The sequence below is a fragment of the Filicampus tigris genome, chromosome 15, assembly GCF_054856515.1.
Source record: "Filicampus tigris isolate MCC_2025a chromosome 15, RoL_Ftig_1.0, whole genome shotgun sequence".
Taxonomy (NCBI): Eukaryota; Metazoa; Chordata; class Actinopteri; order Syngnathiformes; family Syngnathidae; genus Filicampus; species Filicampus tigris.
The window spans coordinates 4,147,377-4,171,046 of NC_141231.1; the positions used below are offsets into that span (position 1 = coordinate 4,147,377).

General features: G+C 40.1%; 1 protein-coding gene across 2 annotated transcripts in view; it reads right to left on the reverse strand.

Moving 5' to 3' along the window:
* Nucleotides 1-971: 971 nt before the first annotated feature.
* cacna1bb (calcium channel, voltage-dependent, N type, alpha 1B subunit, b) overlaps nucleotides 972-23,670 on the reverse strand; it is a 176,178-nt gene continuing 153,479 nt past the window's right edge. For both annotated transcript variants that reach the window (XM_086052699.1, XM_086052698.1), the window contains 10 exons: nucleotides 18,975-19,080; nucleotides 18,752-18,859; nucleotides 18,522-18,631; nucleotides 17,657-17,832; nucleotides 15,586-15,715; nucleotides 15,385-15,495; nucleotides 11,863-11,901; nucleotides 10,027-10,276; nucleotides 5,339-5,562; nucleotides 972-4,341 (listed from right to left, as the gene is read on the reverse strand). In XM_086052699.1, the coding sequence (XP_085908825.1) occupies nucleotides 3,790-4,341; nucleotides 5,339-5,562; nucleotides 10,027-10,276; nucleotides 11,863-11,901; nucleotides 15,385-15,495; nucleotides 15,586-15,715; nucleotides 17,657-17,832; nucleotides 18,522-18,631; nucleotides 18,752-18,859; nucleotides 18,975-19,080 (1,806 nt within the window). In that variant the 3' untranslated portion in view covers nucleotides 972-3,789. The remainder of the gene's footprint in view (nucleotides 4,342-5,338; nucleotides 5,563-10,026; nucleotides 10,277-11,862; nucleotides 11,902-15,384; nucleotides 15,496-15,585; nucleotides 15,716-17,656; nucleotides 17,833-18,521; nucleotides 18,632-18,751; nucleotides 18,860-18,974; nucleotides 19,081-23,670) is intronic.

Genomic DNA, 23,670 nt, shown 5'->3' on the forward strand with positions numbered 1-23,670 from the left:
AATATTTTTTGTTGGTAATAAGGATGTGTTTTGACAAAGAAAACAGTCAATTTGGGAATTGATTGGTTTAGGGGAGGGGCCTTGGGGTTTAAAAGGTGACCAATCTCCTGTGGCGGCTGTCGGCACGTCACGCTGGAGGAATACACCGCAACGACAGACAGCGACGCTGACCATTCAAGTACCTTCTGCGCATGCATAAGATGTAATACCCTTCCATACCATCGGCGGTGGTAGTCACTATTTCTCATGGTTAGAAAACTGTCAGAGTGACCAAATGTCACGACTGCCGACGCCGATTCAACATACGTAAACGTCCCCAAGACGCTTACAGACGGGTTACGACACTACGATGGTGACCACTACACCAAACAGACGGCGCATTTGGATGCCACGGTGCTTCGCGACCTTAAAGGCCCTCTGATAGACCAAACCGACGTCGGAGGTCGTGAAGCGTCGTGGCATCTGAATGCGCCGTCTGTTTGGTGTAGTGGCCACCGTCGTAGTGTCGTAACCCGTCTGTAAGCGTCTTGTGGACGTTTACATATGTTGAGTCGGCGTCGCCAGTTAGGACATTTGGTCACTCTGATTGGCTGTTAGCTAGCAAATCAGCGCTCGGAGCACCAACGGGAAGTGACAAATGCGGAAAAACAGTGAGCACGCCTCCGCTGCCTTAATCTTCTTACAAGTACAAGAGCGAGGGTTGCCAATGTAATTATTTCACAATATCGTGTCAAAAACGTGATGGTTTACTTCGCGTGGGAGTTCATCGTGAGCGAAGAATATAGCTGAATGCATTGTTTACGTTTTTATAATCCGCCCCCGGCCAACAGCTTTCTGGTTGGATTTTTCTAACCATGAGAAATGGTGACTACCGCCGCAGATGGTATGGAAGGGTATTACACCTTATGCATGTGCAGAAGGTACTTTAATGGCCAACGTCGCTGTCTGTCGTTGCGATGTATTCCTCCAGCGTGACGTGCCGACAGCCGGCCGGACGTCACAGGGGGTAAGCGTCTGTCACTGTTGGCCAGCGTCTTTTTGGTCTATCTAGGCCTTAAAAGGCACAATTGCATGTTTCGTTTAGATTTGTTTGTTTATTTCAGATTTGAAGATGTCTTTATTCAGTATTTATCTTATTTAGGTTGATGTTTAAATTACAGCTGTTAACTGTTTGGCGATAAATGTTGTCAAATGGCATGTTGTGGTATGGTCAGAGGTGGGGTGGGGGATCTCCACATAGAATTGTGCTTGGGGCCCCAATTTGGTCAGATTGTATGTACATATGACAATAAAGAAAGTGGAACAGATAAAACCATCTTCTGATTTTTCTATACCCATAATGACAATTTAAGAGATGAACAACATTCATTGCAAGACAGTGATTTGGAGAGGGTGTGCATGCATGCAACATAATCAGCCCACAGTAACACACAAGCGGGCGCAGTAAACCTTTTTCAAGAATTTGGAAAACATTTTGTCTGTGAAATCTTTCTTTTTTTGTCTTGGCAGACACACACATACCCAACACTCAAAACGAACACACAAATGTACATAAATATGGTACATCCAGATGGCAAAACATACATCCTCCTATAATTAGATTGGGTGATATATCTCAAAATGCCCACAGATTCATAACAAGTGCATATTTCGTAACTGTACCAAAGAATGTATAGAATACGATCAAAAACTCGAAAACAAGTGTGGTTTGGGTAAATGTGGAAAAGATATAATCAGGGATGCACAGAAGTGGGCCACAGATACTCCCAAACATATGCATCACACCAACAGAAAAGTGGCAATGCTGAAATGCCACATCACAAACAAAACGCTATTGACCTGTTGAATGCAGACTGAACCAGGAAGAAAGAGGCCTAATACATCGTCATCACTCCATCCATTTTGTACAGCGCATGTCCTCATTAGGTTAGGAGCATATCCCAGGTAACTTTTGGCGAGAGGTGGGGTACACCCTGGTCTGGTCTGGTCATACACCCTTCAATTAAACTAACATGCATGTTTTTGGAATGAGGGAGGAAGCCCGAGTATTCGCAGAAAACTTATGCTAGCACCTAAAGAACAACTCCGCACAGGAGGCAACGGGTTGAATTCAGTGCAGTGAAAAGCTGCAATTTCATTTGTTTTTCATTGTTCTGGTATATTTAGTTCATCAGTACTTAAACGGCTGTCATTTCGTTAGATTAGGAGTGACCAACTGTTCCGAAACTACTTCTTGGGTACTAAGTAATGCAAAGGGCTACGAGTTTGATACACACTTCTGAAATAAGACATTTGCGCAAATTGCATGTTAATGATTTCTCACAATAATTATCAACAATGATTTAACAAGGTAGAGAAAAGTCAGATTTCAATATGGGACAATTCATTTCTATAAATAGCTGCAGAACAATGATCACTTCTACAACATACCTAGTAAATCACTGAGTCCCATCACTGGTGAGTTATTTATAGAACACGCCCATGGGCTACTCAAGTGGTCTTCAGGGTCTACCTAGTGTTTGTGGACACCATGTTGGTGACCCCTGCGTTAAAAGGTTACACAATAGGTTAGTTGTACTGATTGTGGGGAAGGCATTAAGAAAAGGATGAGGACTAAAACTAACCAAGCAAAACGTTCTTCTCAGAGCCAGAACAAACAAAAATCAGCGCTGTGCATCTTTGAATAGAATCAGGTCTGCTGGAGGACATTTGTTTCTGACTTGAGTTACATTTTGATGTTTTAAAAATGGCACTTTTGTCCTTTTAGAGACGTTTTTGTATCAATGGACTGGCAGTGTGTTTGAAGAAAAAGGCAAATGCTTAGTACACACCCTTGAATAAAGCACAGACACAATTTTGACATGTTCAAGACCTCGGCATGCACTAAAATGCTGACTTTGGATCTTTAGTTTGGACTCACCAACTACAAGACTCAATATATAAAATGTTTTTTTTGTTTTTTCTTTGATTTTTTGTTTTTGTTTTTATCGAGACCATTACGACGGATCCAAACAGCTTTATGTTGTCCAGTATTCCTCAACAGTCTACATAGCAGTACTTACATGCTTGACTGTGTGTTCAACACAGACCACCCACTCAAGAAGCCAGACTCCTGCTCACATCTTGTAAAATGAGGCACTTAGTATTCGGCCACATGTTGTTGTAAAATTGTTGTCCAAGTCCCTGCGTGCACCCCCCCCTACCCCCCGAATTTGAACAAAGCCTGACCATGAAAACGACTCATGATTGTTTCTTTTGCCTCATAGTGACATTTGTTGATGTTTGCGTTAATCTCAAAAGTTCCAAGAATATTCATCTTGGTCAACGGTGACCCTTCTATTCCATCAGATGTTTGGTGCTAGCAAGTTACGTCAAAACCTCTGCCCTATATATGAAGAGAAAATAAAGCATCCAGGTAGAATGAGGCATTTGGACGATTCTAAATCATACAGTAGCTCTTCAAGATTTTGGCTTTTTAGTCCTCAACACCACTGGCCAAGGCAAAATACTGAAGTGTCTTCAAAATCATTTTGGTGCAAGGGGTAAAATAAAGGGGTAGAAAAAGTCAGCATTCTGTTTCCTTCAACAGTTCTTTGTGTTGGAAGGAAAGTAACCCCAGGACACTGCATTGGACCCTTTTGACAGCACTTTCAACTGACTAGTTTCCACTTTCCCTCAATTCAAGCCTGCTGGCCTTTGACCAGCTCACGCGACCTGACATGAGCAACAGAGACAAGCTGCTCCTTCATCAGTGGATAAGAAAAAAAACCTCTCTCGTATCCTAGCATGTTAGCACCAGTCCTCATCCTCTCTCTCCCTGAGGCTTCCTGTTCCTCTGCTGTTTGACGCAGAGTTTACCCCAAATGTGAAGTGATACCCGTTGGGTACCACATCTGCACGGCCTTGTGTGGCCGCTGCTGTGACGGGCACAGCAGCAGTATCATGGGAAGATGAGGTGGTTGCGGAGGCGCCAGCTCTGGCAGAGTGCGACAATACTTGGCTGCTAACAGCGTCCTGGAAGTCCTCTGTCTCTTCCATAAGCGCTTGTTGAGAAGCTCCCTGCAGCTGCCGGTCTAAATTTGGGTCTGAACCAATGCAAGTGACCGGTATGGGGGAGCGGTCATTGTCCCCGTGCAAGCACTCATGTTCTGAAAGGCCACGGCTGACGCGAGTGTGGTGTCCGGCCATAGTGGTGCTGGCAGCAGAAGAGAGAGGGGAGGAGTTTGCAGTCTTGTAGGCCACGGCAGGACGAGGAGTGAGGGGTGTTTGGGGGAGCTGCCTGCGACCACGACCTGGTGTGCTTGAACCAGAGGGGGCGGGTTTACTCCCAGTGCTACCATACTGAAAAAACAAAATAGGATATTACCAGCCAGCTAAATTCGACGAGAGTGATATAATATCAATTTGGGGAAGACCCATGTTTGTTACTTATACTGTACAGTATGAAATTGGTTTTGTTCAGGCTTTCAAAAGAGCTAAGTAGTAATGTTTCGCTGAACATACCCCCTCTACAATATAAGCTATACTGTAACTGCGTCCACTGATATTTCTTACCCAAAATTAGTTACTGTACCTAAGAGGAGGGCTGCAGACATAAAGCTTTATAAACATACAAACACAATTCAGTGAACCGCACCTACGAGGGGCAGTCAAACAGTTATGGGCCCTGTTCAATTTACCCGACTTATAGTTCATATTTTCTCCAGAACTGTCAACAGTGTGTAAATATTTTAAATATAAACTGTTAAAAAAATGTTTTCTGTTTCCTTCACTTTGTGTCAGCCATTTTGGAAATGACGTCTGTCAGAAGCAAAGAGCTGTGATTGAATTACTTGTTTTGGAAGGCGAACCAACACTAAACATTTTAAAAATAATTCTAGAGGCTGTTTGAGGTATAAACCTTTGGAAAAAACACACGGTAACTCTATACAGTATATTTTTACTGTTCGCGGATGGGTCTGGAAGGTATACCAAATGATGAAGATGGTTTTTATGGTACTGTTAAATTAATCCCTCTATTAATGTGTCATTTAAAACTGTCAAGACATAAAAATACAGATCTGGTTTTGAATCATATTAGATTATGCAGGTGTATCTATTATTAATTAATGATGATAGTATGTGTCTTCATTTGCAGTCTAGTCCTGACTTGGAAATTAAATTTTATAAGACCTTAAAATAATTCTTTTTTAAATAATCCTGATTTGCCCTGGTTACTTTACCATGTGAATATCCATAATCTTGTCCAAATGACACATATGAGCCTGATCATTTGGATTTTTGACATTTGATCACACAAATATGTGAATGCTGTTTCACATAAAAAAAAAAGTCTCACTTGTTTAAGGATGGCGGTGTCTTGTCCCTCTCCTGGAGATGTGGATCGGCTTGGACCGGCGGACTTGGCGTGGCTTGTCTCCCTGGAGCCATAACGCTCGCAGGAGTAGTAGCGTTGCTTCTCCCCTGCAGAGGAGTGATGCCTTCTCTCGTGTGGGCGACTGCGGTCACGCTCCCTCGCTCGTTCTCTAGACATACCTTCAGCTGAGGGGTCTGTGAATGAGCCTACGGGAAAAATACGCAAAATTACAAAACTGCAGCTTCAGCTTTTTATGTCTTTTGAAAGTCACGTCGTTTTTCCTTGACCTAAGCCCATAGTCCAACTTTGATTATCATGTTATTTGTGGTGAAGTTTAAAAGGGAATCCACAAAACAGATATCAATAGAACAGTCGATAATAAGTAGCATTTTTTCCATTTTTTTTTGATGAAAACGTTTTTTTGGTTTCGTGATTCAAGTTGTAAAAATACAGGAATACAGGAATACATTTGTATACATTTAAGAAAAGATTGTTTCCTTTCAAGTTTCAATTAGTAGTAATATGAGGGTAAAGTTGTATTTTTATCAGCGACATCAGAGGAGCTGTTTGTTGCCTGAGACAGGATGAGCATTGTAGAGGAAATGTTATACGTTCAAATTTTCACAAGACACAGTAAAGAACGCTGATCAAGATTTTGGATTGTAATGGACTGGAATTCCGGCGAACTTGTCGTCCACGGCTATGACACTTTAATGGCATTGGGATTGACAGTATGGGAGGATCTCATGTTGGAGGCTATCAGAGCAACTTCCAAATATGTGTGGTTCTTTCGTCGCAACCCATTTGTGCTGGCACAATCGCTTCAAAGTCCTGATACAGATAATACAGTGATCTGATACTGATGTGCCAGAATATTGACTACAGTTGACCCCTGCATTTTCGAAGCTCGGTATGCTTGCAAATTCACCTACTTGCAGACTTTTTTTAAACACATCCCCTTAGTTGTGGAAACCCTGACTTATTTGCTGTTTTTCGACCCAATCATCTGATTAATTGTGGAACCCCCATACTTTTTTGTGGTTTTTTTGGGGGGGGGGTGGGGGGGGGGGGGGTGGGGGGGTTTGGCCATCGTAGCTATTTTGGTTCAGGCTCACATAGTGGGGGTAGGCTACACTGTATTTCATTCAATTCTCAGAATACTGCAACTTCAAAAAAAAACTTTTTTATAAAACATTATTTTCATAAGATAACAACTATTTTTGTAGTATAATTGATTTGACCGACAAATATACTTTGGAAAAATACTTTGCTTAAAGCGGAAGTCAACCCAAACATATATTTTTCAAGAATATGTACTATACAAGCCCATTAGTCGAAACAAGGCATTCTGATAAATATTGCGTTTGTGGAATAAGAGTTAATCCACCCGTTTTTACCCATCTCGTTTTTAACCGGCTCAGCCGTGCTTGGTCGTTACCTGAGCCCTGAGCAGTTGTGATGTCATTTTCAGTCAACAGAAGTGACAAATTGGCCGCCTCCTAAGATGGCTAAAAGGGGGTGGATTTTGCTGCTTAATTAACTCATATTCCACAAAAGCAATATTAATCAGACTGCCGTGTTTTAACTAGTCGGCCTGCATAGAACATATTCTTGAAAAAAATGTGTTTGGGTTGATTTCCCCTTTAAGCGAGTGAGCATCAACATTAAAGTCAGTGAACACGCCAGCAGTTAAGCACTAGGTTTCTGTATTTGAAACCAATTAGTCTGTACAAAGTCATCATGGAAGGAACAAATTGTTTACCTGGACAACAAACAAATCAACAAAACCTCTTTCAAATCCAAACAATGGACACTGCAATGTGAACACATGCTTGAAATAAAGCTAATGATTTTGAGTGGAATTCTGTTGGTTCAAAGCTGGAGGCTGAGATTTTTCCTCGGAATCAGCCTGTATCGTCAAACCTTGTACAGAGTAGAACAAAGGTGCAGACATGTGGCAGGAAGAACGATAACTAAACTGGAAACAGCAAAAGCCGGCAACGCTGTCGGATCAGCCATATAACTTGTCATCGCCACAAGCATGCTTGAGACTTAGGTAGCAAAAGGCAGTCAGGGCTTGGATGTTGACTGGGATTTCATTTTGTAATAGGGACTTTGCTGTGTAATATATTAGATGGATGAGTAATAAAACATTCTGTTTCTCCAGGGATGTGCCTGGGAACAGATGACGTCGGGAAACAAAACAGACGTCCTGACAACCTTTGTGGCTGGTCTGCACCCAGTTGATGCCCTGTTGTCCTCCTGTACATTCACAAGGTCCATTTGTAAATGTTTGTCTGCAACATTAAAAAATACAAAAAAATAAATGCGGCCCTGAGTATACAGAGCATCACCAAGCGGTGGCTGGAGGTCATTTCGAGGCAGTTGTAATCATCTCTGCCCACATACCAATGACTATCTGTGACGACAGAATGGCGCCTTCTTCATCAGCTCCAAATATCCCATCCAGGTCACCCCCCTCCCTGCACCTTCATATGATGCATAAAAGAGCCTCTGTCTTATGTCTTTCCAACCTGATAAACGCACATCCCCATTTACAAAGACAAAACCAGCAGTGTTATACACTGGTGAGAGGAAAGAAGAACAACAAGACTATTGAAAAGTGAAAGCCTCAACTATGATTGGCAATGGGGGAAAATGCTGCATGACCTTTGACCAATTTGTCAGTTGACTGGAAGGATTATGAAACATTATTACAATCTCACCCCTGGTCACACCTTACTTTGATGAAAATGACATGACTGTTGTAACACTGATTCAGGTTTGTCACCTTTGTTACAAGATTAATTAACGACCAATGTATAATTGCAGTTTTGTTAACTGATTTAGCTCCTCATCTCGTTTTTTTGTGCAATGTATGCATATGTTGTACAGTAGAGAAGACTTTCGTTTCATCAAATACAGCACCACCTGTCTTAAAAACTTGGCGTATGCGCTGAAAATTTATTGACTCTTGCTATGCGGTGACGGTTGACGATGTTAACATCCACGCTGGTGTCCCTCAGGACAGCCGCGCTGAGAACGGCGAAATACTGTACATTCTACAGTGCTATAAACTTATAAACTTACTCAACAAGTGCAGACCACACAATCTGTGTAGTAACTAGCACTCAAGCAGAGTTTATGGCAAAAAAGAAAGAGCCTGTAACAGTTTTTTTGTTGTTGTTTTTTTATAATACATTGAATTAAAACGTGCATCTATCTATCACCTTGTAAAAGTAAGTGAACTCTAAAACAGGTAAAATTCTATACACAACACTGCCACAAAGTTTCTCATTTTGTAGAACATGTGCTTCATTGGGTCATGTTTGAAGTGTCTGCCTAAATGTTTCTGTTTTCACTCTCCCTTCTTCAGAGTGAAACTGCTGAATGGAAGCAAGAGAGAGAGAGAGAGTTTCTCCGGACCACTTTCTGACTGCATAAAGACCCAAACAACTTCTTGAAAGAATACTTTAGATCAGTATTTTTGTCTTGATTACATTTGTTTACTTTGAATAAATGGATAAATAAAAGCCCTAATATCCACGTAAAACAGCAACATGAACAAGAACTGGCCTGTTTGGCAGTGACTCTGTAATCTGCAACCATTTGGAATAGCATCTAGCTGCCCCTAACCCTGAATAGGACAGTGCAGCCTAATTTGGATGGATTGTTGGATGGTACGAATGAGTATACTCATTGACAGATCAAATATTTTAATCATTAGGGAAAAAAAAAATCAGTAGTTCAATCTCTTGGAGAAACACTTACAGTAAATGTAATGTAAGTAAATTATTTTAAAAAACGTTCATAGAATATCAATTCTTTACTAGCAAACTATGAGCACATAACTCAAATCATGGCTCTTGGATATATCAAAAGGGGGAAAATGATGACATCCATATCACATATGTCACATTTGCTTATTTATCAGAAATTGTTCATCTTTTTGAACTACAGTACAGTATTTTGTTGTTTTTGACTTGTACTGTCCACCTAACACCAAGCTACTGCCCCCAAATTTTGCTAACAGCAGACCTGGGCAAACTACAACGAGGGGCCACATCTCGGACCGGCCCGCACAGTGACCATGAAGTCAAAGTAAAACATAAAATATGTGGTGCTTTTATTTTGAACGTTGCGCTTTTTATGTGCACACGTGTGGACGCTAGTACAAGCGAGGTACTAGCAAACAAGCGCTACGACTTGTGTCTGCAGTGTTGCCAACTTTGTGGCGTTTTCGCTATATTTAGCGACTTTCGGACCCTTCTCGCAATTATTTCTCCAAAAAAAGAGACTAGCAACAATGACAACAGAGACCCTGATATTAGCAACATTCTTATTTCCTGCACAGTGGCAAGAAGTGGATCAAAAAGATTTGGCCTACTGTATGCAAATCTACAGTTGCATATATTTTACATAAGTCATCACATTTGTATGTCCTAATCAGAAAAATACATACCATATCTACACATGGAGCAATTTATTGAAACAAGACATTATACTTTTCTAAATGCATTGAAAACAATACAGACACAGTTGAAGTTTGCATGTTGGCTTGGGCCTTGGCAAGCATTCCAGTTTCTCATGTGGCCCCTTTGCAAACTTAATTGCCCACCACTGTCTTACCATCTTAAAACACAGAAGTCATTTCTATTTTGTAGACTTACCAACAGTACTTGGTGACTGCACCGACGTAGCTCTATCCAGGGATTTCTGCTTTTTATCTTTGTCTTTGTCCCTGCGTCTGTGGCAGCGGTGGTGGTGATGATGGTGATGGACTCGGTCCTGGCCTTGGACTGCTAATGATTGATGCTGGCCTGGTCGTATCAGTTTATAATCCTGAAGAATGACCTCCTGGTTGTGCTGTGGGGTCAGCGAGGAAGCTGAGCGTCTTATGGGACTGAGGTCAACAATTGGCTGGAAATGGAAACAAAGCAGACAGCAGTGAGGAGAAAGTAGAGTGATGGTGTGTCAGATCGTAACCAAACCAATTGTCACGTCACACATGATCAAGGCAACTTTTTGTTTAAAGACTGATGATACTCAACGAATTCCTATTCCTCAATCTGACCAACCTCCATGTACAGATGTTGAAATGGTTGGAGAAGACCTTAAATACTTACAATTACATAACTGTGGACTACAGTATTTGTAGACAAAGAACAGGCTGGGGGATGACAGTACAATTTCTGGGTCATTACTTAGGGCGTACCAAGACTAATTACGGACTAACACTGTTGCGTGCGTGTGGCTCTGCTTGTGTGTGTTATTTTTTTACATTTGCTAATTAGAAAAAACATGTATTATAACCATTGTGTTTCATTATTGTTCAACATCATCTTAGCAGTATGTTTCACTGGATTGTGAAGTGAATCAGGCTGGGTCAATTCAGGAAAACTTTTTTTTAAAAAAGCTACTATGATTCTTTGACCTATCCCGTCTAAAGAGTTGTATGTTTGTGATTCTTGGAAATGAGTCTGACAGTACCGAGTTTTACAGAGGTGGACTTTTGCCTGTCGTATTTGGCATCCTAATTCATCTGAACATTTCTTTTCAATAAACTGTAATTGACTGACTCAAACAGCTGAAGAATACTTAAACGTCTATGTAAGGAGTAATTGTTCTTTATCACCTGATATGTAACACAGCACTTCCAAGTGCTTGTACAAGCACCCAAAAGGAGAGTGTGTATTGTATACAAAGTTTAGTTCTTTATTATGCACCAATTAAATTGTTTTTCATTGTTTTGTTCTCCTCTGAATCTGAATTCCTTGGTTTATACATTACTCTCTGAAATTCTCCCCAAAGCAACACAGATAAAACAGCACCTTATTTGGGAAGTACATGACTCACGAAATGTGTAATATTACGGTCATATTTTGTAGTAGTCCAAAGTACAACCAGTAGAGACATTCAAGGACAACAATAGTACAACACAGAAAACAAACATGACTAAATCATTGTATCTGGAATGCTGTCGTAAAAGCATACCGCAATGAAAATGCACGGACACGTGGTCACAAAATTCAAGAATGAACTTAAACGACTTTTGTTTTGTGAAGCAGAAGATGTCGCCTTCAGGAAAGGTCATTCTATCAATCAACTTTGACTGGTTACTGAGCAGTAAATGAGAGAAAATTGTTATTCCAGAGCAGGAAAGCAGTCATTGTCCCTGCCATGGTTCAGAAACACAAACACTCACAAAGCTTCACAGAAAACTACATGCCACTATTTTCACACACACACACACACACCCTTTTAAAGAATAGAATTGTACTACTGCAACTAGTTGCCAAAAACTGGCGCAAAAGTGCTAGAAATGAAATCTTTGTTTTTATTGTTTGTATCTCTGTATCTAATCTGACCAATAACGCTGCATAGTGCAGGGTCACCTTCTCCATAAGGATGCAAACTGCACTGAGATGACGGAAGCTCACAGACACAAAGACATTCGAGAGGAGAAAGGAGAGGAACATAGAGGTGGCACAACAGGTGGTACATACTGCCAGGTGGGTCCCAGGGGCGTGGCGAGGGTGGCTCCGCTATCAGACAGCACACACAAGAGGGAGGTGGGCAAAATATTAGCAATGGGCATCCAAATTAGGAGAAAGCGAAGACAGAACAGGAGAGACTGATGAAGTTAAAGGTTGGCAGTAGCCCATCAATTTTTCACCAACATTCTAGAAAAAGATAGTCACAGTCACTTGAAGTTCATAAAGTAGCACAGTCTGGAAAGGCAGTTTGTTCTTATTTCTGCCTCGGAGTTTCCCATCACAGAAACACATCACACATGTTGCATGTTCTTTCACTAGTGTTAGGAGTATGACCTTACTTGCGCTGAATAATGCATGAACTGGGTGGTCCAATTATCAATTTCCTATATGTGTCTACATATATCTTCGTTCTGGCCCAAAATATTTAGTTATTTATGTTTACCATGCATAATGCCAACCTCCTCTTCCAACAAGCCAAAAAGCAACATAGGAAAAGTGCATGTCAGGTGACGCGGGGGAGCAGGGGGACAGAGAGCGGGAGATAAAACTAGCGAGAGCGGGCATTTAAATTAGACCAAAAAAAAAAACCTAACCCAAAACTAATACTACAGTTCACAGATTGGCATTAAATAAAACAATTTAAATTGATGAGTTGACTGAAAATGACGAATCGTGATCAAAACTTGGAGTACGGTACTTGACGATCAACTATTAAAAGTATAAAATGAGTGCATTCATTAAGAAGATTTCCTGGAAAAATTCTGGATAAATACAAATAAAATTCACTAGATTCATTTACAACTCTAAAGAGTCCAGAATATTCACAAAAATTTGTTAGAAGTTTGTTGATATTACTTCAAGATTGTGGCAAGAGGACAGAGGAAAACATGTATTTAGTTTGCTAAAGAGGTCCAAATAGTTATATTCTGAAGAGCTTTTTTCTAGGAAAACAAGCCGATGTCCAGAGTTAATTTTCAACATTTCACTGCATTTGCAAATACAAATTCAACATGTAATAATTATTTAAGTATGTACGGATTTTCACACAGCATTCTTGCACTTAAGTTACACTCCCATTCAATGTATTGAAACAGTGAGGACAATTTTTTTTTCTCTAAACTGAAAACATTTTGGTATGAGGATCAAGTTTTATTCACAGATAAAACTAAGTAAAGTTACAAAGTGATGGACTAGCTAAAATATTTGTGAAAGAAAGGATCTGATCACGACCTCAAATATACAAGCAGGGTGTGTATAACTCACCGTAATTATTGATTATTGGCGTATTTCTATAAAACCATGATATAGACATGTATTAAGACACCTGGGAGATGTTTAAAATCATGGAAAAAAATGCTTAATACAGTATGTCCGCTTTAAAAAAGGGCGAAAGCAAACTGATTTGGAGATCCTTCATTTTGTAACATGGTAATGACCTAAAACACACACATGGGCAAAATTTTGGAAGGTTTTAGACTGGCCAAGTCAATGTCCAGAGTTAAAAACTACAGGGCATGCCCGCTACTGTAAAGGAGTTTGAGGTAAATGGAGTGACCTCCTAAAACCAACATTGAATGAAAGAGGCAGAGCCTGGAAAAGCATCACTTAATGTAAAATTTTAGAGATGTCAATGGGTCACAGGCTTGATGCATATTGCAAGCAAGAGATTTGAAACTAAGAATGAACTCACTTCAGTCCATTCAAGGTTATCTCTTCCAAAACTTTTGCTAACCTAAAGTCTAGCGCAAAGCGCAGTCTAACCGTGCGCATGGGTTGAGTTTTCTCTCTTTTGATGTTTTTGCACGCATAGGAGTGGGCACAAGGGGGCGTTTGCGCCACTGAAGCGCACACGGTGCTTGACATCACGGAAACTGAAATAGACTCGCCGGGGTCAATGCATGACACTGGCGTATGCAAAGTGCATTTATTCAGGTAAACTGCAAGATCTCCTCTTGCGGATGATGAAGTCGAACCGGGCATGTGACGTGGGCAATTGGAGACCACCTTGCACCCACGGCCCGCCTCCATGTGTGACCACCCCACCAATAGTTGTGGGGATGTTAAAACATTTTTAAGATTATGATGGTAATTTGTTCAATTAATTTCTTTCTACAATGATTCAGAGAGATTGTCCCATGCCGGTGGCATACTTATGAATGAAATATGCAGAGGTGGGCATTGCGTCTGACTGACGGACCCGTCCGCCTGTCCGTCACTAATGAACGGCTGTTTTGCTGACCTTAGACTATAGATGGGAAATTTAGAAAAAGGTGCATTAAGTACAGATGGAAGTGGATTTTCATCCGTCTATATAATCATCACTAGCCTGGTCAAATACCAACAGGCCACACAGTTCATCATTGACAGACGCCCGTTTTGCTGACGAGAGACGGAAACGCGACCCGCCTATCGCGTGTGAGTTGTTTTGACGGCATGCTTCCTAGAGTAGACTGTCTTGACCGTTTATGTACACTAGGTGGGGGTATGCACCAAAGAGAGAATCATGAGTTAGGCTGGCTGTAAGGCAATAACTAATTATGAGCTCAGAAGCAATGAAGTAGCTTTGAAATAAGAGACAGTTTTACAGAGAAGTTCTTGTGAGTTAAGGTTTACATTTCTATTTCATTTTTCGTAAAGAGAAGGGTTGTGGTGGTGAGTGTAAAGCTGTTTGAGCAGCAAGCCAACACAATATGATGCAGATCCACTTTGTGTACGCCATTTTATTCAAATTGTTGCAGATAATGGATGGATGGATGGAGGAGTGGATGATGGATGGATGGAGGGATTTTTCATATGTTGGATGTTTTTTTCTGGTTTGATGACTGACAGACTGGCGGCCCTTTGAGTTTACTGACGGAAGCACAGTTAAAATAACACGACGGACTGACCGACAGATGATGACAGTTTGGTTCGACTTGAAAAAATGACGAATGACGGACCGGCAAACTTAAGTATAATGCCCACCTCTAGAAATGTGATTACACTCACCACACATGTCCACAGAGCGCTGAATCTGTCTGCCTGCGCCAGTGTGACTTTTTGCCTACTTTTTGTTACCAAATCAGCCGGTGCGCCGTGGGAGTCGCACAGTCTTCCGGAATGCCTAGTGGCGCTAAGCGTGGGCTACAAAATTACAAAAAAGTCTAGTTTAGCGAATATGAATCCGCTAAACTAGACTTGGCTAGGCACGAAAATGAAGTTGTGCCCGTTTTTACACCTAGCGCCTGTCCACCAAAATAGGGCTCATGGTCTTTTGTTCGGAATAATGCTAATTGATAGCTGTTTATCAGATCCAGATGTCACTATTGTACCCAGAAATACAAATTGAATTGTTGATCTCTTGTATCATATTCACCTTTTGATGTCAACCCCAATATAAAGGAATTGGCCTCACTGTTCCCATTTGTTTTGGAGGGGAGTATAGTTGCAGAGATACACTGCCTTTTTATACCACTCATATTTCCAAAATAAACACCTGAAAGCAAATACTTGAAGAAATAGACACAATATCCTGAATAGCGAGGAGCTTACGTAGTACTCTGCATTAAGTCGAGGCAGAGAAGCTGCTCGGCCATGGCCTTCCAGGCCGGGATATGCCTCTGTGTCTGAGATGTTCTCAACCGGCTTCATTTCAACCACTTCCTGAAAATACAATGAAGCATGCATGACAAAAGCAGGCGCTTCATTGTTTTAGTTCTTGGTTGTGGTGCTTTTTCATGTGTGTGTGTAAACCTGAGGCCTTGTGGAACACTGCACATCTTCTGACTGGCCTCTTTGTAGTTTCCTCCGCCCTTTGGGTCTCAGCGCTGCCAGAGAAACGTCTCCAGACTGGGAGTGTTTTATGGAACTTTTCTGGTCAAGTCTGTGAAGAAAAACAACAAAATTGTGTATTATCATTCTCTATTTCTCCAGGGAAGGTCGAATTTGTTCACTTTTGATGGTAACTTTTGAAGCAATGGAGGCCAAAGGGATTTTAGTGGATGCAAACAGTGAATGGTGTTGCTAATTTAGATTCCAAGTAGAGTATTTAAAGTAGGGCCTGGACAATTAATCTGCTAGCTCATAATGATCAGCTTTCTAGTAGTACTGATTGACAGTAGGAATTGTAAAAGTCTGGCGCAGGCAGCAGCTCACTTGTGACGTAACGCTGTACTTCATAATAAATGTAATCGTTAATCAGTCAGCTACTCGTGATCCTAATGAAGAGAAGCAGTATAAAAATGGATGGATGTAAACTGTAGGTTGTAATTGTGGAAGATGACTCATGATATCTGCTCTCCTTCTGATTTCTGTTATTCTACATCTCACACACATCACTGCTCGCCTTGCCTCATTTATCTTATTCAAATAGAATGGCCAGTAAATGTTATACTCCATGATATTTTCAAATAATGTAAATAATAATTAATATACCCGTTGGTCGATAATTTGTGCTTCCTCTTTTTAACCTATTGTAATGGCCCATCTATGCAATACGTGTATGTCACGGGAACTTGTGCAATTAGCAATTGTGCAAATTCTCCGTACGCTTTAGATTGTACAATTAGTACTTTCTGCAAGAACCATTTATCTACATTAAGCATTTTTTCACCAAGGCATTTTATCTGTATTCTGATGGTCACTAAGCATAGCTCTTAGTTTTTTTTGTTCTCGACTTTTTCTGTATTCAGTTTTCTATTTTGTTGCTATGTTTCTTTGTTGTTTATTGGGATGCTCTGATCAGATCATGATCAGCCTGTAATATTAAGTGATCTGAACGTTTGATCAAAGCCTTTTATTGCCGAGCAAATAATCTGATCACCCGCATCTCATGCTTCGCAGTCTACAGCCATGAGAGACCCGCCTGTGTTGCGTCACCGCCCCATGATGCAGTGCTGTCACAGCGCAGTATAAGTAACATTAATGCCACAGGGAGATGCATTGTGGGTCATTATTTTTAAAATACACTGATAATCCATGTGATCCGAATTGGCATCTTTATCGACCTTTCTCACTCATGGATGATCGATATCGTTATAGGTGTCATAAAACCATCATTGGAACATCCCGAGTTGTTTATTTCATATCTAAGCTTTTAAACATCTACCTGCCAACCGACTACAGGCGTGAATTAGCCTGTGGCTTCAAATTGGCATATTTAAAGGTGAATGTTCTTTAACATGCACTGTGAGGATGTGCGGCTTGGATAATGGATGAATGGGTGGCCTTTCTTTGAAATAAATTAACATGAGTATTGAAAATCAAATCAAAGAATGTGCGGTGAATGTGCACACCTACTGATGTGCACATATACAGAGATCATAGACAAGTTCATTTATTACTTTAGTTCAATTCAAAAAGTGAATAGAATGAATATTAACATTCCTAAATTTTCATATAGGAATATTTCATTAAAGCGGAAGTAATGAAATCAGTTTGATGGACTCCTACGTAATACTCAAACTTCTTGAAATGGTAAATTTTAGGGTTTCGTTAGCTGCAAGATATAATCGTTAACATTATAAGAAAAAAATCTAGCAGTATTTCACTCTTTGTGAAGTGAAATCCCCATAATATATGACATTCAATTGAACTACTGAAATGTAGTAGATTAGGTTGGAAAATGCCACACAATAATGGTATGACGGATAAGATGAAATACAACACATGATTTTATTTTTCGATTGAAGATGCATAAATGTAATTTTCAGGGGTCTCCAAGATGATGGAACAAAAGCTGAGTCCTAAAACTGTTGTCAATATTGTGTTGGTAAGTTGAGTAGGATATGTTTGACAGCAAATGCCACTGACTGTAAACACTCACATTGTGTTGTCGTTAACCGAAGTGGTAGTAGCGGTTGTGACTGGTGGAAGTGGTGACGTCTTTGCTTCTGACTCAGGGTGTGGATGAAATAGCTGTTTGGGACTGGTTATCAGGGGCTCGACTTCCTTGATATGACCGAGGGGAAGCATAGGACGAAACAACGCCCCCAGTTTACTCTGCAATACAAATAAAAGTGATTATTAACCATAAGCATAACAGACAAGTTATAGTACTCTACCTCAGTATTCATCACTATCACTGAAGGGAAGTCACAATATACACATCCTTTGTTACTGTAATTAAGTAGATTGTTTATGTATCTGTACTTTATTAAGTATTTCACTCTGACATTTGTTTACTTTTACTCTCTAAATTTGAAAACTTTGTCAAAAAGACCCTCGGGGTGTTTCCACCTAAACCGATGATAACACAATGTAAAAAAATGTGCACATAGAGGTAAAGTCAACCTCAATTGAGATTTTGATTGAGAGCCTCAGGTCTTATAAGGCGGGAAAAACAGGAACAGCAGTGAGCATTAATACAGATTGCAAAAGATTTGAAGAAGCAAGATATTCCCCATTCATGTCACACAAGAATGATTCACGTTGAATGTGAGGTGTATTTTTTTTCAGTTATCATTAGCTAAGTTTGCTTTTTTTTTTTGTCAGTTCTCAGTGCTAAAGCTACAGATCCTAACATTCATTCATTCTCTACCGCACTTTTTTCACTGTTATCATGTACATATACATTTTCTACTTTCGAAGTAGCACAAAAATTGCGATAGCTTTCTTTCTAACAAAATGAAAGCAAAATTCACTAGATTTCACTTTAATCAAGGTCCGCGAATGAACTTTGGATAATGTACCTGAACTCCTCCTGAAGGATGCTGCTGCTGAAGTCTCTTGGCTCTATTCTGCTTATAGTAGTCAAAGATCATGAGAGCTGCATACACTTTCCCCACGGTCAGCTCATTGTCTGGAAAAGAGGGCACACAGTAGGTGGCGCCAGAGTACAAAAAAAGCGAAACACTAACGTACTTGAGACCATGATTCCTTTGTCTGTTTCCATAGCACTCTAAAGAGAAATTGGGCTTACATTTGTGTGGCGTCACAAGAAGGTCAATAGTCTTCTGCGACAAGCTGGGCCATACTCTGTTTAATTCTCTTTTCAGGTCAATATCACATAAATGTTGTGCCAAGACTCCTGTGAAAGCAAAAATTTCACATGATGTACATTCTTCTTCTTATTATTATTCTTTAGAATGATCATCATCATTCCAGATGCAAAGAATTTCCAAATGTTGAGCTTCCAGTCTCACCAGATGCCAGCTTGATCTCGAGGGCTGTGCGAATCAGGGCCATTAGTGTGGAGGTGAAATGCACTGTGTTGTCATCTGCAATTGGCATGTTCATCCTTACCAAACGCTAACAGGAGTGGCAGAAAGAGAGAAGGCAGCTTTATAAACTGGGAAAATTCACACACACCACTTGTTTTGCAGTCCCCTGAATATTTGGTTTACGTGTAGAAAATTGTAATAATAATTTGAGCTTTGAGCTGTAACATATTAAAAGGATAATGTAATGTTTGTGCAGTATACTGATATTCTTGGAGAAGCAAAAAAGTCATGGGTATAAAAAGTTTACACACCCCTGTTCAAATGCAAGAGTTTTGTAAAACATTTAAAAACCTTTTCCACCATTGTGACCAACAACTTGTACAACTCAACTGAAAAAAAGTGTGGTTGAACAAGTGTGCACCCACTTAGAACTGGGCATGTGGCTGGGTTCAAAATTCTAATTCTAAGGGAGTCAGCTCACACTAGGGCTGTGCAATTAATCGAAATTCAATTACAATTACTATTATTACACTCCACCCTTACAAATTTGGCATAATCGTAAAAAAAAGATGATTAATATGCATTTGTATCCAATGCATTATGTTAGTTTATACAAAGAAATCATAGTTGAATTTCTACACTTGCACCTTTTTTTATTTTATAATAACAAATTTTATAAATTTTGTTTGGTGCAAAAGGAACTTACATAATTAGAGTGTTTCAAAGAAATGTGTCTTTATATTTTTTACGTTTAAATTTTTTCTTGTTTTGTACCAAAAAATAAATGACAGTTTGGATTATTACCAAGATAATCGTGATGAATATTTTTTTCATAATCGAGCAGCCATAGCTCACACCTGCCACCATTTATAGTTTAGCTGTTGCAGTGTGGACAGCATGCATCCACGCATTCAAACAGGAGTGTGTAGGATCTTTATATCCACTGTATTGTATCTGCAATGTCTGGCAAGAAACTTTTATTAGACCAAGGAGCAACAGTTAGGAACATGTCTCTTGGCCAACATAAATCTCACAACTGTTGGAATGCCTGGAAGACTTCTAATTGAATCTGACCTAAACGCTGGGAGTTGACATCCTCAATTTTTTCATAAAGCACATACATTCTGTGAATTAAAGATCCTATTTAAGAAAAAAAAAAGGAGGGGGGGAACATTATCAGGCTCTAACACTTTTAAATCAACAGATTTTTTGTTATGCTCATTATGTCGACTAGTATTAATTGTGTAGTCAAATAACATACTGTATCCTGAGAGCCACAAGAGCGTGGACTATTGTATGCAGCCGGTATTGGTTTTAATCATCGGTGATCCATTCCAGTCTGTGTTGCATTGTATTTATTGGTCATGCAGATTTCACATCCAGACATTCACATTGCGGCAAGGCAGGTACATGCGCATCTGTATCCAGATACTTGAAGCATCACAAACAGTGCAAAAAAGACAATGACAGAGATGACATGTAGGAAAAGGAGGTGGGAAATAATGGGGAGAATGCGCAGTATTGTGTATTTATGGAAAGTCTTGCGCCTATTACTGAGAAACACATAGCAGAAAGGTGTCAGCTGAGGACATGAGTGCCGGATAACAACACAACACATCATGCAAATGGGTAGGAACACCCATGATAAAGTCACAGCGGAGATTTGAAAAGTCCCAGTGTCAGCAACGCTGCATGTGAATCAAAATAAAAGACCAACACTTTCTTAAAAGTTCCTATTCTTTGATTCATACTCCGTTTTTGGTGCCCAACAGCTACACTTGTGCATTCCTCTTTCCTTGTGATTTTTCACACGTAAGCCACACACTGTCAATATTCTAATTGTACTTGTGTAGAGATCAGATTACAATACTACGTAAACAGAAAGTAAAACTTTATAAATTATTAAATAAAGAGGTTAAATTTAAAAATATGTAAAAAAAAAAAAAAAAGCTAGTTGAGACAGGATGATAAGCAGGGAGTGAAGTTATGGCAAGGTGATTTAAAATTGTCATTTAAATGCATTGCATCTAAATTGAGAAGCTCCTTTGAAGTCTTAAATACTGTAAGTTAGCAGCAGAAACTGCTTTCATTGAACCGTAGTAATTGACTTCTTGCTTTGAGATATGTCTTTCTATAGAAAGACTAAATATATATCCATTCATTTTCTATAGGGCTGATTCTTGTTAAGGTTCCAAGTGTGCTGTAGCCTATCCCAGCTGACTTTGAATAAGACGCAAAGTACACCACTGATCACCAGTCAGTTGCAGGGAATAGCCAAACAACCATTTACGGTCACATTCACACATACAGTATGGAGGATTCAGATTATACAGTAGCACAGGTTCTAGGTTCTCGGCCCTGCTATTTTGCAGGTGTTTTTTTTGTACGGTTAACAACTCGGGCCCAAATTCACAAAGAATGAACTCTGGTCGCTCATAACTCCAATTGCACTTCATCATTTTGCACCATCTTAACATCCTACTCATAAAGGATATTGTGCTGATGATATACCAGCGGAAACACGCCTCAAAGTTTGACAGCTTAGAGCAGTTTGCACCTGGTTCCTCCCGAATGTCAAAATTCACATGCACATCTGTACTCATGCCCACAGACTAAATCTCTGACCACATCATTATACGTTATAAGCATTTTTGAGGGAGAGGAAAACACTCCTCTAAAATCCCAAATATTGGGGCGATATGTATATTGACCTCTTTTAAACGTGCAAATAACACCGGAGCATTGAGACACAATCTGCTTGGCAGCGCAGTTAGTGAAGCGTTTCGACATCTGGGCATGCTTTGTGAATAAGATGCGATTGTTTTGCTCTATTTTTACGTTAGTGCCATGCAAAAGCCACGCAATGATTTAAAGCCCATATGCCACTGAGCGGTGAAGGTTTGCGAGTGTTTGCGAATGTTGATTTTTCATTGGATCGCAAACGGCCGCGAAGACGTTCGCCAGACGTTCGCCAACAGTTACTTACAATACTTGCAAATATTTTTTCTTGTCGCCAAGAAAATTTTAACATGAACAATTTGACATTGAATGAACGCATATGAAAGATCAACAAAGCATCTGCTAACCTTCGCTGCTCAGTGTGATATGTGATTTAGTGAATCTGAATCTATTTGGTCAAACACTCCTGTTTATTGGGTGAACTGTAATTCTACTGTTGACCAACAGATGGCGGCACACTTATTGAGTTTGAGGTGGTGTAAATTTGAAAAGAAGGAAAATGGAGTTACTGTTTTTCACCAAAGCCTGATCTTGTAATGTTAACATTTTCCGCGTTAATCTTGTTTTTTAAGACTGCACCAAGTTACGGCTTCAATAATGTACTGTACATCTTTGAGCATTATTATTGACGTATTTGATATGAATTTGTTAGTTCAGAAAAGTTATAGTTTTTAATGTATACAATTTTTACACTGCATAATTTTTTGGGTTATCCATTGCTCTCCTCTCTCTCTCAATATATGTTTTGTTTAAATGTGTTTACATTATTTTAAAATTTCATTTAAAGTCCTTAAAAGGACAATGTGTAGTATTCAATGCCATCTAGTGGTCAACTAATGGAATGAAACGACCTAAGATGGAAGCCATGCATTTTGAAGCACTCGCTTCAAAACGAGACCACACGTCACAAGCCTACCAACAGTTTCTTCAGTAGAGGTGCAAGAAAAATGTCATCACAAATGACTTCTAGTATTCCCTCAAGTCATGAAGTAAGTATATTGCATTCTTTACACATGCAGTGCTCATGATGCTTAGGAACTACGTTCGCTAAGTTTGTCTCCTTCGACTATCCGTAGCTCAAAGATGGCAGCCTCCTGTAGGGGTGGCGCGCCCTATGTAATAGAAGTAGAGGTTACATCATCTACCATTATCCATCCATCCATTATCGATACCGCTTATCCTCACAAGGGTCGCAGGGCGTGCTGGAGCCTATCCCAGCTGTCTTCGGGCAGTAGGCGGGGGACACCCTGAATCGGTTGCCAGCCAATCGCAGGGCACACAGAGACAAACATCCGCACTCACAATCACACCTAGGGTGGCTTTAGAGTGTCCAGTCAACCTATCATGCATGTTTTTGGAATGTGGGAGGAAACCGGAGTACCCGGAGAAAACCCATGCAGAAAGGGGGAGAGGATGCAAACTCCACGCAGGGAGGCCGGAGCCGGGATCGAACCCACGACCTCTGAACTGTGAGGCGGACGTGCTAACCAGTCGCCCACCGTGCCCCAATCTACCATTATATAAAAATAATTATGTTGATGTGATAGAGAATATTTTTTTGCATATTGTTGAAATGAATAGTGGGTCTTTAAAATGAATGATCATTGAAAAATCAAAACATTCTACATATTGTGCCTTTAAAAACAATTAAGTACTGTAAATGCTATAAAAACCCCACGCTACTGAGATTAAATATCTAACTAATAAAATGGTTTTCTATTCCCAGTTTGGATTCTGGTCTAAGTTTCGTAGAGGTTTTTCTTTGGCCTTCCCTGCTCCACGAGAAACGACTTGAGATCATCTATCCAGAATTTTTTTTTTTTTTTCAAACCGAACATAAATGTCAACAAACCCTCACAAAGCATGACAATGCTATGGGGCCTCACGGGAAAACAAGATACATCAGCAGCCCAGAAGATTCTGAATGTGACACACTGAC